A 17641-nucleotide genomic window follows, 5' to 3' on the forward strand; every position below is an offset into this window, starting at 1 on the left:
AAATGTTGGACATGGTTGTAAAGTTTGTTTATTACAATATTTTTTCCAAAATTCTCAAAGCAGTTGTAAAAACGCTTCCTCGATTTGAACTACTGCTGGGCAGGGCGAAGGAGACTAGCAGGCACCTGTCAATGTGAAACTAATAAGGTGATGTGAAGTTAGTCAGGGCCTCTCACTGGTAAGGGGATCGATTTACATCACTTGTGCCACTTGTCATGCAGTATGCTGGTCTGTTCAAGATTCCTGTCATTCCTCTTTGAGATAAAAAAAGATTTTTGCCTTCCACTACACCCAAACATGAGCTGCGATGGCACACTGACTGTGTGCTGAGAGCGTCCTCACAGCTTTCACAATGTTTTGTTGGTTCTAGTCTGTTTTGAGATGTTACTGCACTGAGTGGGAGGGGGGGGCATTTGCTCCCCCCGTATCACCTGCCATGTCTAACGGTTACCGTACTCTTTCCCAGCATCTAAATGACTTGAAAAAAGAAAACTTCAGCCTCAAGCTCAGGATCTATTTCCTGGAGGAGCGAATACAACAGAAATACGATGACAGCAGCGAGGACATCTACAAGAGGGTAGGAGACTTTACCACTTTGTCTGTGTGAGCAAAGCATTGAAAGTGCATTCTATTCGAGATCTCAAAATACAATATTTATAGGGCAATATGTTGGAAAATGAACAATCAGTGCCAGGGCGAGGTAGGACATAGGTTCAAACCTTGATATCCCCCCCCCCCACCCCATGTTATTTTATATTAACTATGCCACCAAAAGATGGGTGCCAAACAATGCCAAGGCACTTTGCCACATTTATGGGGGGAGAGTTACCCCAGACTGCTAATGCGCAACTTAGCAGCCAAATAGAGAGTGAAACTGGCAGATGGGGAAAGCTCATTGGCCTGAGGTGGTACAGGAAGGTTTGGAAGAGGGAAAGAGAAGAAAATAGAGAATAAGAAGAAATGTGTTTTATGGTATAAATATTGTTTGCTTCAATAAATTGATGACGTTGATGCTATGCCAGTGGTCATGTGTCCAGCATTAATGTGTCCAAATTCTGTAATTAATGTGCATCAAACTGAAGTTACACCCAGCAAACCTCAATGGCTTAGGTTCTAGCAATTTCAATCTTTCTGTTTGGAGATAACTGCCCAAATACAGTGGATTATCTCGATTATCTGCAATAATCTTGTAGGGGTTGAGGTGTAGTTTTGCATAAAGCAGCTAACACACAATTCAGGAATTATAATTAATTTTTCACAACCTCTGAGTCGTTGATCAAAAGGAGAGCCCATTGTTATCTGGATGCTCATACCTGGTCGGATTTACTATCCGGTCGATGTCGGTACCTTGTAGGATTTACTATGTCGGTACCTGGTAGGATTTACTATCCAGCCGGATGTCCGTACCTGGTAGGATTTACTATCCGGTCGGATGTCTGTACCTGGTAGGATTTACTATCCAGTCAGTTGTCCGTACCTGGTAGGATTTACTATCCAGTCGATGTCCGTACCTGGTAGGATTTACTATCCGGTCGGATGTCTGTACCTGGTAGGATTTACTATCCAGTCAGATGTCAGTACCTGGTAGGATTTACTATCCGGTCGATGTCCGTACCTGGTAGGATTTACTATCCAGCCGGATGTCCGTACCTGGTAGGATTTACTATCCGGTCGGTGTCCGTACCTGGTAGGATTTACTATCCGGTCGATGTCCATACCTGGTAGGATTTACTATCCGGTCGGTGTCCATACCTGGTAGGATTTACGATCCAGCCAGATGTCCGTACCTGGTAGGATTTACTATCCGGTCGATGTCGGTACCTGGTAGGATTTGCTATCCGACCGGATGTCCGTACCTGGTAGGATTTACTATCCGGTCAATGTCGGTACCTGGTAGGATTTACTATCTGGCCGGATGTCCGTACCTGGTAGGATTTACTATCCGGTTGATGTCCGTACCTGGTAGATTTACTATCCGGCTGCCAGTATATTTCAAGTATATCTCATTTTTTAAATGGATAAAAATGAGTTTTGCACATACTGGCAACATGATTAGATAATGTAAATACCAATCAAAAGCATACAAATCACTGGGATAGATTGATGGACAGCTACAAACAAACAGGTTGCTTAATCAGTCAAAAAAAAATTATGTTTAGCCAAAAAAAGAGATATTAGGAGGGGTGGCCAAAAACTTGGTCAAAGAGGTGGATTTTAAGGAGGGTCTTAAAGGTGGAGGTAGGGAGGTGGAGACATTTAGGGAAGAACTCAGATCTGACTCTAGTTACTAACAGAGCCCAGTGGGACAGGGTTGAAGAAACTTTTTAAAAGCTATCCATTACTGGATAACACTGCTTAGGAGCCATTTAAAGAACTTGTTTAAAGATTATGGGGGAGAAATTGAGTATAGCCCTGTTTGGGGCGCCAGCCTCGCCAGGGCGCTAAAAATAGCGCCCCGGAAACAGGCACGCCCCCGCACCGGAAATTGAGTGGTTGCGCCCCAAAGGGAAGCGCGGCGCTACTGGAGGCGCCCCGCATCCCTCTTGGGGTGCTGCGAGTGAATATTGTGGCGCTACGTGCGCTGCGGCACGTCGCACTGCGGTATTGCAGGCCTTCCTCCCCTTCTTAAAGGGGAGGGGCCTTGTGCAGCGCAGCCGGCACTCCGCGGGGGGGCGGGGGGTTCAGGAGGCCGGGGACGGGAGCGCAGGCAGATGCTGGCAGGTGGCCAACAACAAAAATGGCCGCCCCGCACCTCGCCTTTAATTTGCGCCTCCCCGGCCGCAGGTAGGCCCCCCTGAACCCATCGGACATAGCATCCGGCGGCAAATCAGGGGGGCGCTGCCGAATATCGTGGCCGGGGCGTCAGCGGGGCACTGCACACGCCGATGACGTCATCGGCAGCGGCGCAGCGCTAACGCTTAGCGCCACCACTAACGTCCCGCGGAATTTAGCGGGAGGTGTGGGCAGTGCCGCGCCCGGGCGCCAGTTGGCTTGCAACCCACTTAGCGCCCTCTTAAGGCGCTAACGGGTGGCGCAACCTACTGAATTTCTCCCCCTATATTTTATACGATCTGCTAGAATCTGCTTTGGAACATTTTGCGGAAAGACTAAGTTGTTTACCTTGTTGTTTGGAAACCGTATTACACCAGAAATGAGTAACGCTCAGATTTGCAATGACAGTATACGCAGGAAAATAAAGAGCGTGCTTTATATTGATTCTCTGTGTTGAGCACAGATGTGCTCCAGCAGAGAGCTTTACAGGAAAAGTGTGTAAAAAGAAGGTATCTACAACTTGCATCCATATGACTCCTTTAAAGTAGAAAAAAAGCCCACAGCGGTTTACAGAGGCATGAAGCCTAAGCAAGCAATATTAGCAGGGGTGAATAAAAGCTTTGTTAAAGAGGTAAGTTTTGAGGAGGGTCTTAAAAAACGAGGGAGAGGTAGAGAGGTTTAAGGAGGGAATTCCAGAGCTCAGGGCCTAGACGGTTGAAGGCACGGTGTGGTCTTATCTCGATTCTCTATAGTGTGGAGCATACATTCTCTGTCTGTGTTACCGTGAGAGGCTTGTTATAAAGATGGTGCTTTACATGGTTATGAGTGAGTTGTAAAACATAGATCACAGAGTATAAGCAACATGACGCCTGTTACAGACAGCATGTTTTGCATGGTTTCTTCATTAGCAAGGCAGTCACAGACAATGGCCTAGAAATTCGGTGGGGTTAGCGCCCAATTAGAGGCGTTAGAGGGTCTTGCGCCGGAATTATAGCTGGTAACGAAATTGCATTGGGCCCTACCATCGGCGTTAGCCGGTAGCGCTGCACCGGCACCGATGACGTCATCGGTGTGCGCAGCGTCCCGGTTGCCGTGGTAACCCGGCCCCAAGCCCAAATTCAGTTGCGGCTGCCTCGCCCGTGGCAGCCGCAACCAACGATTGTTGAAAGGGATGTTACACACCTTTGCGCCGGCGCATAAAGGTGGAGCGGCGGCCGGCCACTTTCCCGGCGGCCGCCTGCCCGCACCTCCCTCCCCGGACTCCTCCACCACCCCCCCGCGGCACTGATGTGTGTGGCCCGCGAGCCCGGCTCTTCCCCGAGGTGCCGGGCTCATTTGTCGGGCGAATCGACCGGCCAGCGGTCGGCTGCAGGCAGCTCCTCCTTAACAGAAGGAGGAGGCCTGCAGTACCCCAGCCTGCCGCACCGCCTCGGGTGCCGCAGCGGGGGATTAGCGCCTCAAAACTGCACTGAACGCCCATAGTGAGGCTCAAAAACCCTCCATTAGCGGCCGCCGCCGTCTGGGCCCGGGGCAACCGAATTTTCGTCGGGCGCAGCGGCATTAACGCCGGCGCAAAATTTCGGGCGCTAAAGCCCTGGCGGACCCACAACCGAATTTCTAGGCCAATGTGTTCTGTTGGAGTATTACAGTGAAGGGCAAGTTACAGTGACTGTACTTTTGTTACATTTAAGCACTTGAATCGGACTCCCCGTCCTGCCCAATGATTACTTACCTTGCCGGGACCATTACCATGGTGACGTCATTCCCGCCAGCTTCAGGTGAGAGTCGGGGCATGTAAATGAGGCCCGGTAGCCCGGGATTAAGATATACGATGTGAGTTGCGAATCTGCAGAACATGCTGCACAATTTACACCGCTCTGCTGTTTGCTTCACACAAACAGCATCTCGCGCTTAGCCTCCCTGTTATTTTTAAGAACCCACTTTGGCCCCCGCACCCTTGACTGTTACGTCCGTGTAATAATAAGAAAAGGACTGCAGAGAACGGTACAACAGGTGTTTACTCAACGTGGTTCAAACTGCAACTGAAACAACAGATTACTACTCAGCATTATATACTGGTGTGGTCTCTGCCGGTACTACAGTATACATGAGCTGTAGAAAGTAGTTCTCCCCTTAAAGGTACATACATTACAATTCCTCCCCTTTTAGATTAACAGTACCATAACACTCATTTAACAATTAAATATCAAACTAATTACAATTAACACTTTTAACATGCAACATTAGCTGAAAATAGTCTATTTATAAATTCAGTCTTTGGGGAGGCTTCCTGATCCTTTCTGGATAGCGACTTTCCCGAGTGTCTTGCTCTTGGTGCGGAGGCGATTCTGGCCCCCTGTCGTCGGTTGGTTCATCAGCTTCCGATGCTACTGTTTCTGGGGTAGATGCTACCTGTACGTCGGGTTCATCACCAGGTACGTATGGGCGAGGCATGGGGTTGACTCGTTCCTGTGACTCTAGGACCTGGTCAGCATGGCGTCTCACGATACTCTCCCCAACGTCCACTGTGGCCCCTGCCGTGTGCATATCGTTCCTGGTTGCCATTTCTCTGTTCGGTAGTCGCGGGCCAAGACTGGTTGCCCTACATTGAAGCTCCTTGTCGGCTTCTCATTGATGTGCTGGAATTGCTTACTCTCAACATCTCTTCGTACATTTGGTCTGAGCAAATCCAGATGAGATCTCAACCTTCGGTTAAAGAACATCATGGCCGGGGCCTGGTTGGTGACTGCATGTGTCGCATTTCTGTAGGCTAACAGGAAATTGTCCACCTTATGCTGCAGTGGAATGTCGTCATCGCACATGGCCTTTACTGCTTTTTTAAAGGTTTGTACGAACCTCTCAGCCAATCCATTTGTGGCTGGATGATACGGGGTGGATGTGTAATGCCTTACCCCATTCCTTTTCATAAATCTTCGAAACTCTTTGGACACAAACTGTGGTCCGTTATCAGAGCAAATCTGCTCTAGCAAGCCGTTCCTGGCAAAAATGGTCCATAGGACTGCAATAGTTTTCTCCGTGGTGGTGGAGGACATTTTGATCACCTCAGGCCATTTCGAGTGCGCATCCACGGCTATTAAAAACATTGAATCCATGAATGGACCAGCAAAATCAATATGCACCCGTTGCCATGGAGATGAGGGCCACTCCCATGGGTGTAGAGGGGCATGTGGTGGTGCATTTTGGACCTTCTGGCATCCTGAGCAGCTCTTTGTCAGGTCCTCGATTTGCTGATCGATCCCCGGCCACCACACATAAGCCCTAGCAAGGCTTTTCATTTTCACCCCTCCCAGATGACCTTGTGAAGCTCATTGAGCATTCTCTCCCTTAACTTGGGTGGAATTACCACTCGGGATCCACACATCAAGGTCCCCTGGCATACTGACAGCTGTTCTCTTCTGGATGAGAATGCTGGCAACAGTGAGTCGCCATGTGCTGGCCATCCCTGCACCGTCAAATCATATACCCGAGAGAGTGTCGGGTCATTTCGGGTCTCCTTCTCTATACCAGCGTTAGTTACTGGCAAGCATTCAATTATAGTCGAATGAAATATTTCGACAGGATCCACTGCTGGTGCTTCCTCCGCAGTAGGCAGTGGCAGGCGTGATAGCCCATCAGCGTTTCCATGCTGTTTCGTGCCCTTATACTCGATTTCATATTGGTGCGCCCCTAGAAAAAGGGACCATCTTTGTAGCCGTTGCGCAGTCATCACCGGAACGCCCTTCTTTGGATTAAAGATGGAGACAAGTGGTTGGTGGTCAGTCAGCAAGGTGAACTTCTGCCCGTGCAGATAGTGATTGAACTTTTTCACTCCCCACACTAGGCTGAGGGCCTCCCTGTCAATCTGGGCGTAGTTACGCTCGGCTAAGGTTAGTGACCGAGACGCAAAGGCTACTGGCCTCTCCGAGCCATCCGGGAATTTGTGCGACAGCACCGCTCCAATGCCATAGGGTGATGCATCACACGCCAACCGAATTGGTAGTGCTGGGTTGAAATGAGCCAACACCTCTTTTGATGTGATCAATGCTTTGCTCTTCTGAAAAGCTCGTTTACATTCGTCACTCCACTTCCATGGTACCCCCGTTTGCAGTAGGGTGTTCAGTGGGTGTAGTACGGTAGACAAATTCGGCAAGAACTTATGGTAGTAGTTCACCAGCCCGAGGAACGACCTCAGTTGTGACACATTTTCCGGTGCTGGAGCCTTGACTACTGCCTCAATCTTTTATGGGGACTTAAGTAACCCCTCTTTATCAATAACGTGGCCACAATACGAGATCTGCTTCTGGAAAAACTCGCATTTGTGGTGATTTGCTCGGAGCCCATATTCCTTCAATCTGGTGAGCACCTGCTCCAGGTTGGCGAGGTGATCACTGTCATTTTCGCCCGTGACCAGGATGTCGTCCAAATAACACTGGGTCCCTGGAATCCCTTGCAGGACATGTTCCATTGCCCTTTGCCAAATAGCCGGAGCTGATGCTACCCCGAACACCAGCCGGTTGTATTGGTAGAGACCTTTATGAGTGTTGATCATGAGGCACTGTTTCGAGGCTTCTTCTACCTCCATTTGCAGGTATGCCTGGGCCAGATCAATCTTAGTGAAGCGTTTCCCTCCAGATAGCGAGGCGAAAATATCTTCAATCCGCGGAAGCAGATATTGTACAGTGTGAAGGACTGGGTTCACTGTCACCTTAAAGTCCCCACAGATGCGAACCTTCTTTGGTTCCCCAGGCGTATTACTCAACGACCTCTTCATTACAGGAACGATGGGTGTAGCCCACTTGCTCCAGTCCACTTTGGACAGTACTCCTGAACGTTCCAAACCTTCCAGCTCTGCTTCGACGGCTGGGCGGATCGCATAAGGTACCGGTCTGGCCTTAAAAAACTTTGGGCTTGCATTTTTCTCTATTTTGATCGTCGCTGTTATGCCTTTTAGTGTTCCGAGTCCCTGCTGGAACACTTCTTGTGCGTCAGTTAGCATTTTTGACAGTCGTCCAGGTGTGAGGTCGTCATCCTTTTTGGCATCTACAGTCAGTGCTTGTATGGAATGCCAATCTAGCTGTATCTTCCGGATCCATTCACGTCCTAGTAGTGGTGGTCCTCCATCTGGCAATACATATAGGTCCATTTTTGGTGTTTCCTTGCCGTTATATATAACGTTCACCCTTATTTTTCCTTTGGGGTAGACTTTTTGCCCCGTGTACGTCTTCAAGACAATCTTTGTATCTCTCAAGGGTATATGTGAGAATAGCCGCTTGTAGTCCCTTCGGTTTATGACTGTTAGGGCTGATCCTGTGTCCAATTCCATTTTCACTTGGACTCCTGCTATCTTGAGCGTGACCCAGATAGTTTGGTGATCCTCCATTTTGATCACATTATGTAGTTTCAGACAACCCAGCTCCTTGCTTCCGGAGTCTGTATCACTCTTCTGTTCGTCTGAACTACTCTCTGTCACCTTATGTACCTTCTTGTACTTCTCCTGTGGAGATTTCTTGCTGCTGGTTTTCTTTCCCGACCTGCAGACTCTTGCTATGTGTCCTACTTTTCCACACTGTCTGCACACTTTGTCCTTGAACCAGCAATCATTATGGTCGTGTGTTGTTCTGCCGCAGCGATAGCACTTCACTGTTCCGTATGACATTTCATTTGTGCCATATTCTTGCGGTCTCCGTTGTATCTCTGCAGCGCCCCGTGCTGCTGCTTCGTGTGATACTGCAATGCTGAAAGCCTTGTCCAGCATAAGATCCTTTTCTGATAGAAGCCGTTTCTGGGTTCCTTCACTTTGAAGCCCACACACAAACTTGTCCCTTAAAGTATCTGCTAGTCCCGTTCCAAACTGCAGTGTTTCGATAGCTTGCGCAGTTCCGTTAAATACTCAGCATTACTTTCACCTTTATGCTGGTTCCTTTTGTGAAACTTAAATCTTTCTGCTATCAGCAGCGGTGTGGGGTTTAAGTGGTCCTGTAGGATTGACACTATGTTTTCAAAATCCTTTTCTGCTGACTTCTCTGGGGTTACTAGGTTTCGTAGTAAGCCATACATTTTTGCACCCATTGAATTCAACAATACCAGCGCTTTCTTGTCATCTGGCACTTCATTCGCCTTGCAGTATACTTCTATGCGTTCGACATATGTCGTCCAATCTTCGACTTCATTGTCGAACGCTGTGATACTGCCACTCTTTGGCATTTTTGGGTGTGGTTAGACTGGCTTAAAATGGCATCTCCCGCGCTTTCCTTTCTTCCCCGCTGCGACTTAAAATGGCGTCTCCCGCGCTGCTGCCAACGCCGCTCTCGGCGGTCCTCGTGGCAAATGGCAATGCCCTGTGGGTTTCGTGCGCTGCTCCTGCGCTGCTGCCAACGCCGCTCTCTGCGGTCCTCGTGGCAATGGCAGCGCCTTGCGTTTTCCTGCGCGCCTCTCTCCCCCGTTGACGCTGCTCGGCCCTTGACCACCGGCTGCGCTCTGCTCTCTCTCGCCTCTCTCCCCCGTTGACGCCGCTCGGTCCTGAACACCGGCTGCGCCCTGTGCGCTCTGCCCTCTCTCTCTCCCCCGTCGACGCTGCTCGGCCTTTTTCTGTGCCGCTCGGTCGGGCTCTAGCCCGTCGCTGTCCGGGAAGGGTCTGCGCAGTACCTGTTGCCAGCCCGTTTCGCTGGACCACCGTGACTGGAAAGCCAAACCTGGCTCTCGACAGCCTCCCCTGCGATGCTCAAATCTCCGCTGGATGACTGGGCGGTTGCCCGTGGTCGACGCCCGTGCTTCTGGACTCGACCTTCTTCCACTGTTCTCCAGGAGCGAATCCCTGGGAGGTGATGCAGAGTTGCAGGTAGGTTCGAACTTGCTCGTCACCACTGTTACGTCCGTGTAATAATAAGAAAAGGACTGCAGAGAACGGTACAACAGGTGTTTACTCAACGTGGTTCAAACTGCAACTGAAACAACAGATTACTACTCAGCGTTATATACAGGTGTGGTCACTGCCGGTACTACAGTATACATGAGCTGTAGAAAGTAGTTCCCCCCTTAAAGGTACATACATTACATTGACTCCCACCATCTGTTAAAAATCAACCCTTATGTATCAATCACAATGATAGTCATAGGGCTCAGTGTCCATTTTTGTGTTGTTTTGGCTATTCATCCACTTTTAACAGTGGTCTAGTAGTTTATATGTCAACATACCTATTAGTTTAGTGGCTATGCATGCAACCAGTTCATTGGCCGCTAGTTGACATCCATGTTTCCTGCACGTGTGTCCAATTCCCAGTGGTGTTGTGATGGGCACACATGTAATTTCCTGGCAATGTGGAGATAATCTTAATTGTGTCAGATCCCTTGCAGCCTGTGAAGATTCTGGGGTGGATTTTAACCCTATTGAGCAGGTGGGCAATTAAAATGCCCCGGGCTACTTACTTGCCAGAGAGCTGCCTGGATTCCACCATGTCCGATTTTAACCTGCTCTTCTGAGCAGGCTGTAAAGGCACCCACCTGAAACCTGCTGGGTCTTAATTGATACATACAGATCGAGATCCAATGATGCCAATCAGATTCCAACAGCATTTTAACTCGGGCCTGAGCAGGCTGAAGCAGGTCTGAAGATGGTGGGGATGTGAGACCCTGTGAGGTAAGTTGTTTACTTTCCTTTGTTGGGACCAGGAGGAGCAGGAGTTCACAAGGAAAGTTTAGGCCTCTCCCCTGTTCTGGAATCTTCTCCCCCTTGCCCCCTTCAATTCCCTCCTGTGAAACTCTCCTAGAATCATCTTCCTCGCATTTAACTGCATGCCAACTTTTGTGAGGCCGGCAGTCACTGCCTGCCCAGAACAGGTGGAAAGTGGAAGAGCAGCATGTTAATGAGGCCCGCCGGTTAAAATTGGCATGGCCTCATGCTGCTGCCGGGTGGGCCAGAAACGGACTCCCACGGTTTCTCATTGTTGTGTCGGTACCTTTCTACCTAGACACAATTTAGGACTCAGAACTCAGAGATTCAAACATGAAGTGCTTTATTGGAAGGAAAGGAAGTTCTGGAAAGTTCCGAACAAAAAGAGCTAAACTTAACCGAGACTTGGCTATGATAAATTGACCCTTAGTGTTAGGGGGATTAAATACGTGGGGTTACGGGGATAGGGTGGGATATGTGTTGGTGTAGGGGTTACGGGGATCGGGTAGGATATGTGTCGGTGCAGGCTCGATGGGCCGAAATGGCCTCTATCTGCACTGTGGGGTTTCTGTGATTCTGTGAATACCCAACCATTTATCTCCTGTGACAGCGCCACCACAGGTGGGAGGAGAACACACAATACATAACACTCATCAGAAACCCACTGAGAGTTAAAATCGTCCCCTGTCTGCTTGCACACAAGCCTCATTTATTCAGACCCAAATTAATTCAAACACTTCCCATTTTGGGGGAATAAGTAAAAATATTGCAGACTAGTATAAGTTAAAGAGTTTGTCACATTGTTTGTTAGGTTTTGTATAGAGCTCCTGCCTATTCAACAAGGTAAGGGTTAACAACTGGGCTATGATGATAAGGAGGGGTGGGGTGGACCACTTAATAAGAGAGAGTGCGCATACTGCGGCCTGTCTCATAAATCTGCAGTCATATTAGAAGGAGTCATGAAGATATCATAACCGCTGTGATATATTGTTTTAATTAGTTGCTTTATATATTGGGTGAGAGATTGAGAGTGAACACTTCATATTTTGTAGAAGAGGTTTTTTTAAACGAAGCTGAAGTCCATTTCGATTGCTTTTTTGAAACTGTGCCAGACATATGCTGTGAAACCAGGCGGTTTATTTTCAGTGGGTATAAGCTGGACATATTGGCCATCTTCAACACCAGTGAACTAAGTGAAAATGAATGTGTTATGGGAAGGCATGAACGCATGTGATGCACATATGTGTATAAGTTGGATGAATGTGTAGTACACTTGCCTCAGTCAGAAGGTTGAGTTTGACCCCACGTTGCTTGTGCAAATAATCCAGGCTGACGCATTAGTGTAGCATTTGGATGAGGGGTTCTGTCTGCCTTTTAGGTGCTTGTGAATAAAGGAAGAAATTATAATGATTTATTGTGTCCTCAGGATGTCATACGACTTTACAACCAATTAATTACTTTTGAAGTGCAATCACTGTTGCAATGTAGGCAGACATTGCAGCCAATTTGCATATAGCAAGATCCCACAAGCAGCAAATGACATGAATGATCAGACAGTCTGTTTATGGTGGTGTTGGTTGGGGGAACAATGTTGGCCCTGCTATTCTTCAAACAGTGTCATTTGATCTGTTATTGTTATTGAGGCTTTCTAATCAATTTTCACTCTAAGCAAAAAAAATGAGAACTCAAGTTACGATCCCATTTCTCCAACCCTTATCCTGCTCCCTCTTTACTTTTGGACTTGGGGGGGAAAAAGGCATCAACCTACTTTGGATTCTGCACCATGGTTTTTATTAACCGTGACCCAGTGGTACATCAGGTTGGTGTCACAATGTACATCACCATGAAACAGGAGCTTACATCCCAAATGCAGCAGGTTTCCTAATCTCAGTGCCAATTTCTCCACGGAGGAAGGAACCCTGGATACTGTTTGTGCATTTCCTAGTGACTTATATGGATGTTTGTGGGCTGAAACCTTAGTGCAGGTCACCTGTTTACAGCTTTTGGGCTAAAGAATGGTCTGTGGTCTACTCATGATGGGGAAAAAGGTCCTTACTAAAGTTCCCCTCAAAAGCCTCCTGAAGACCACTCTCTACATTGTCTTTGGTCTCCTCTCCACCCCCCCCCCCAGCCCTCCCACCATTCCCCGCCCCACACCCCACCCTCCCACCATCCCCCCCCCACCCCGCTCTATATTTTCTTTCTCCTTCCAATCAGTGTCCACCCTTTTCCTCATTAAGCACTGTGATGCATTTCAGTTGCTTGAGAAGCATGATACAGTTGCCAGTTGCTCTTAATGTGCCAGAGTAGGCATTCAGGCAGCCTGTTCTCATATCTCCACCCTCTCCCTCATTGAACAGGCCCCTGGGTGGTGCACAAGTGCAGCCAAATGATGCCTCTCCTTGGTCATTAATCAAATTACTCCATGTAAAAATGTGAAGTTACTTTCTCTATAGACTGATGCTTTGGAGGAGGAGGGGGACACTCCCCTTAGAACCTTTTCCTGCTCTCGAAAACCGCAGGATAATGAGTAGACGTGTGAAAAATCACCATGTCTTGGGGGCATGATGTTCAGTGTCAGCTGGACTCATGCTGGAATATTTCCCACCCTAGATATAATTTTCATTTGTATCTGAACATTGCACTTCCATATCAAATGAGAAGAGAACAAAGCTTTTAATTCACTTCATCTACCCCACCCCTGTTCTATCTCTCTTTTACACATCTTATTCTCAATATTATACTGATAGCATCCTAGTGGTTCAATTGGTAAATACACTCCCAAGTGTGATACTGAGCCATACCCACGATGGTCCTAAATCTGATCCCTGGTCTCTGCTGAGTTTACTGACCTGGGCCAAGCCAGTAGTAGGGCTATGATAGGACTCATCACTCCTGGATTTGGGAGGAGAAAAATCAGCCAGCGTTATTACTCTGCATTGCTGTCTAGTAACTGTTGTGAAAGGGATGTGAATGCCAGATGAGGACAGCATTGGGCTTGGATGTTCTGCCTTCCTTTGTAGAATACCCTACCAATATTTACATGTGAAGAATGACCACTAGGGTGAGGTACTAGAAGGCTGTCAGCATCTATAAAGTCGTACTCCAGCTTTAATCAGTGCTTTTAGAAGCTGGGCGAGGGAAGAAAAAGACTTGACAGTCTCCTACATTACAACAGTGACTATATTTCAAAGAAACTTCATTGGCTGTAAAGTGCTTTGAGACATCCTGAAGTCATGAAAGGCACTATATAAATACAAGTTCTTTCTTCCTTTCTTTCTCATTAAGTGCAGAATGAAAGAGTATTCCCTCCTGCACACCTCCTGAGTGAGCAGTGAGCATGATGAATGTGGTAACAGGTTCATTACTGACCTGCTACAGAATCTGCCTCATGTACTTGGGAGCTGCCAGCCAATGGGCGAGCTGTGCATCACTTACATCCCAAGTTGGGTTTATTCTTGGAGTTGTTGTCGAGGAGATCACAAACCTAAATATAGAAGCAGATCGCTGGCTTCAGTTCCTGAAACAAATTATCTGTGAGACTTTGTACTTACGATGGGGCTCAGTGACGATCCACTGCTCAGGAATAAATAAAAGCAGGGTGTTAATAAAGTTAAGAGTTATAGTAGGCCAATGTCTACCCCTGATAAGTCAATGTCATTTTTACATGCAAAAATTTTGAATTATCCAGTAATTTGAATTAGCTAACATAATTAAAATAGCAACCTTAAAAAGTCTACAAAAAGTTAAATATCCAGAAATTTAAGTTAGCCAACTTTGAAGTAAAAAGAGTTGGCTGTAATTTATTTCTATTATATTCTGTACTTAGACACTATTCAACATCAGCCTTTCATACTTCCACTTGCTTGACAGAGGATTAACGTGTGGCACGCTGTATTAATCTGAGATGCACCAGGAATCTGAGAGCCAGGGTTCAGGCTGCCCAGCATCTTTGGTGGACTAGTATCCAGTGGTTTGAATGGCAGGTGGCAGGCGTTTCAGAGACTAAGGGCTTTCCTACATGATTGGTATTAAATCTACTGCTTATTTTAGAATCATAGAAATTTACAGCACAGAAGGAGACCATTCGGCCCATCGTGTCTACGCCGGCTGAAAAAGAGCCATCCAGCCTAATCCCATTTTCCAGCTCTTGGTCCGTAGCCTTGCAGGTTACGGCACTTCTAGTCCATATCAAGTACTTTTTAAATGTGATGAGGGTTTCTGCCTCTACCACCCTTTCAGGCAATGAGTTCCAGACCCCCAACACCTTCTGGGTGAAAAAAGTTCTCCTCAACTCCCCTCTAATCCTTCTACCAATTACTTTAAATCTATGCCTCCTGATTATTGACTTCTCTGTTAAGGGAAATAGGTCCTTCCTATCCAATCTTGAAAAACAAATAAATGTAATCTTAAAAAAAGTTACAGCTAGTGACCTGCCTCTCCAATGGCGCAGTGAGTTAGGCCAGCGAGTTGCCGCGCCATTTACCTCAGAAAGGTCCAAGTTCAATCCTGGGAGGATTTCTACCAACATTTACATGTGAAGAATGACCACCTAGGTGAGATACTCGAAGGATTGCCAGCATCTATAAAGTCATACTGCAGCTTGAATCAGTGCCAAGGTTGTTGAGCAAGTTGATTTCAACAAGGACATAGGGGGTAATTCCCACTGTATTTGCAAAAGATCTTAAAATCTCCATTGTAATCGATAGGGTCATTTTCTAATACAAGGGATATTTGTGGAATATTATCAGGACGTCTAGAATTCTGCAGTTCATCAAGGCCAACAAAGATTAGTTATACAATTGGGCAGGAAAATGGCAAATGAAATGAACGCTGAAAGCAATTGTTAGTGATTTATACAGTATTTGGCTTATCGCCTTCCCAGTTGTCATGAGGTCCCAAGGGTTCGGTGCTTACACACCTCACTGAACACAATAACCTGAGAATGACCTGGTTGCACAATTATCTGTGGTTTCACCCATAAATGCTCATTATTTCTGGATTTCAAACCAAGCAGATTTGCAATTGTATTTTCACAGGACCATTACAAAGCAAGTTGGAATTTGCCAAATTTCACTGCAGTTTTCATTTAACCTTAGTGGTAAGGTGTCTGACTATTGGGATGGAGGTCTTGGTACAAATCCCAGCCTCAACTGATGTTTGAATTTGGTTTCACCACCCCTCCACCACAAATTAATATCAGGAGGGCAGGGTGTAGAGACAGAGAAAAAAAAATTGCCCTAGGGCTGTATCGCACTACACAAAATGCTTTTGCTGACAGGCAGACTATATAGAATAGTGCTAAAAACAACTATAGAGAAAGTCTGACTGAGGGAGAAAGTCTGGGTGAGAAAGAACAAGAATATAAAGAGCTGTACTAGAAAATGCCGGAAATGCACCACAGGCCCACCATATGAAAGAGAAATTAATGTTAATGTTTTGGGTGGGCCCTTTTTATCTGGAATTCTCCCAATCATCTGCTGTAACTTTGGCAGAAACTCGGGAAAAACACTCTATTTTTACGCTGTTTCCCAGAGTTTCCGCCAATCTTCCACCGAATTTAAGATCGGGAGGACCACCGCAGAAATTCTACCCCCAGAGCGTTAAGTAAGGCTCCATTGGTCTTTGACACTTCAGTGCAGTAGTGTCAGCCCTGGCTCAGGTGGTAGCACGCTCGCCTCTGAGTCAGAAGGTTGTGAGTTCAAATCCCACTCCAGAAACTTGAGCACAAAAATCTAGGCTGACACTCCAATGCAGTGCTGAGGAAGTGCTGCACTGTCGGAGGTGCTGTCTTTCAGATGAGTTGTTAAACCAAGGCCCCATCAGCTCTCTCAGGTGGACGTAAAAGATCACATGGCACTATTTCGAAGAAGAGCAGGGGAGTTATCCCGTGTGTTGGCCAATATTTATCCCTCAATCAAAATCACTAAAACAGATTATCTGGTCATTATCCCATGCTGTTTGTGGGAGGTTGCTGTGTGCAAATTTGCTGCCACAGTTCCTACATTACAACAGTGGCTACACTTCAAAAAATACTTCATTGGCTGTAAAGTGCTTTGGGATGTCCTGTGGTCATGAAAGGCGCTTAAATGCAAGTCTTTCTTTTACTGAGGGAGTGCTGCACTGATGGAGGTGCCGTCTTTTGAATGAGATGTTAAACCGAGGCCCCGTCTGGTGGACGTAAAAGATCCCATGGCACTCAGGTGGACGTAAAAGATCCCATGGCACTATTCAAAGAAGAGCAGGGAGTTTTCCCGGTGTCCTAGAATAGAATCAAAGAATGTTACAGTGCAGAAGGAGGCTATTTGGCCCAACAGACTTGTGCCAGCTCTTTGAAAGAGCTGTCCAATTTAGTCCCACACCCCAGCTTTATCCCCATAACCCTGAAAATTAGTCCTCTTCTAGTACATGTCCAATTGCCTTTTAAAAGTTCCTGTGGAATCTGATTCCACCACCCTTTTAGGTAGTGTGTTCCAGATCTTCTTAACCCTCTGTGTGAAGAAATTTCTCATCACTTCCCCTCTAGTTATTTTACCAATTATTTTAAATCTATGACCTCTGGTTACCAACCCAGTTGGCAAGAGGATACAGTTTCTCCCTACTTGCTCTATCAAAATCCCTCATAATTTTGAATAACTCTATTAGGTCTCCCCTTAAACTCCTCTGCTCTAAGGAGAACAATCCCAGCTTCTCCAATCTCTCCACATAACTGAACTCCCTCTGGTATCATCCTGGTAAACCTCCTCTGTACCTTCTCCAGAGTCTTGACATCCTTCCTAAAGTGTGGTTCCCAGAATTGTGCACAATACTCCAGCTGAGGCCTAACCAGTGATATGTAAACGTTTAGCATGACTGACTTGTTTTTGTATTCAATACCCCTATTTACAATGCCAAGTATCCCATACGCTTTCTTAACTGCCTTCTCAACTTGCCCTGCCGCCTTCAAAGATTTGTGAATATACACCCCAGGTCCCTCTGTTCTTGCACCCCCCTCAAAATAGTACCATTTAGATTATATTGCCTCTCCATGTTTTTTCTCCCAAAGTGTATCACTTCACACTTGTCCGCATTAAATTGCATCTGCTATGTGTCTGCCCATTTCACCAGTCTGTCTATGTCTCCAGAAGTCTGCTACTATCATGCTCACTGTTTACTATGTTGGCAAGTTTTGCGTCATCTGCAAACTTCAAAATTGTACTC

At 46.8% G+C, this 17641-nt stretch overlaps 1 protein-coding gene across 3 annotated transcripts in view; it reads left to right on the plus strand.

Moving 5' to 3' along the window:
- The first annotated feature begins 283 nt into the window (after window positions 1–283).
- The window catches only part of pde4dip (phosphodiesterase 4D interacting protein), a 330703-nt gene continuing 313345 nt past the window's right edge, over window positions 284–17641 (plus strand). For all 3 annotated transcript variants that reach the window (XM_085982652.1, XM_085982655.1, XM_085982653.1), the window contains exon 1: window positions 284–577. In XM_085982652.1, coding sequence (XP_085838778.1) covers window positions 437–577 — 141 coding nt within the window. In that variant the 5' untranslated portion in view covers window positions 284–436. The remainder of the gene's footprint in view (window positions 578–17641) is intronic.

This window comes from Somniosus microcephalus, chromosome 3, assembly GCF_052327205.1.
Source record: "Somniosus microcephalus isolate GS21.2 chromosome 3, FLI_Smic_1.0, whole genome shotgun sequence".
NCBI lineage: Eukaryota > Metazoa > Chordata > Chondrichthyes > Squaliformes > Somniosidae > Somniosus > Somniosus microcephalus.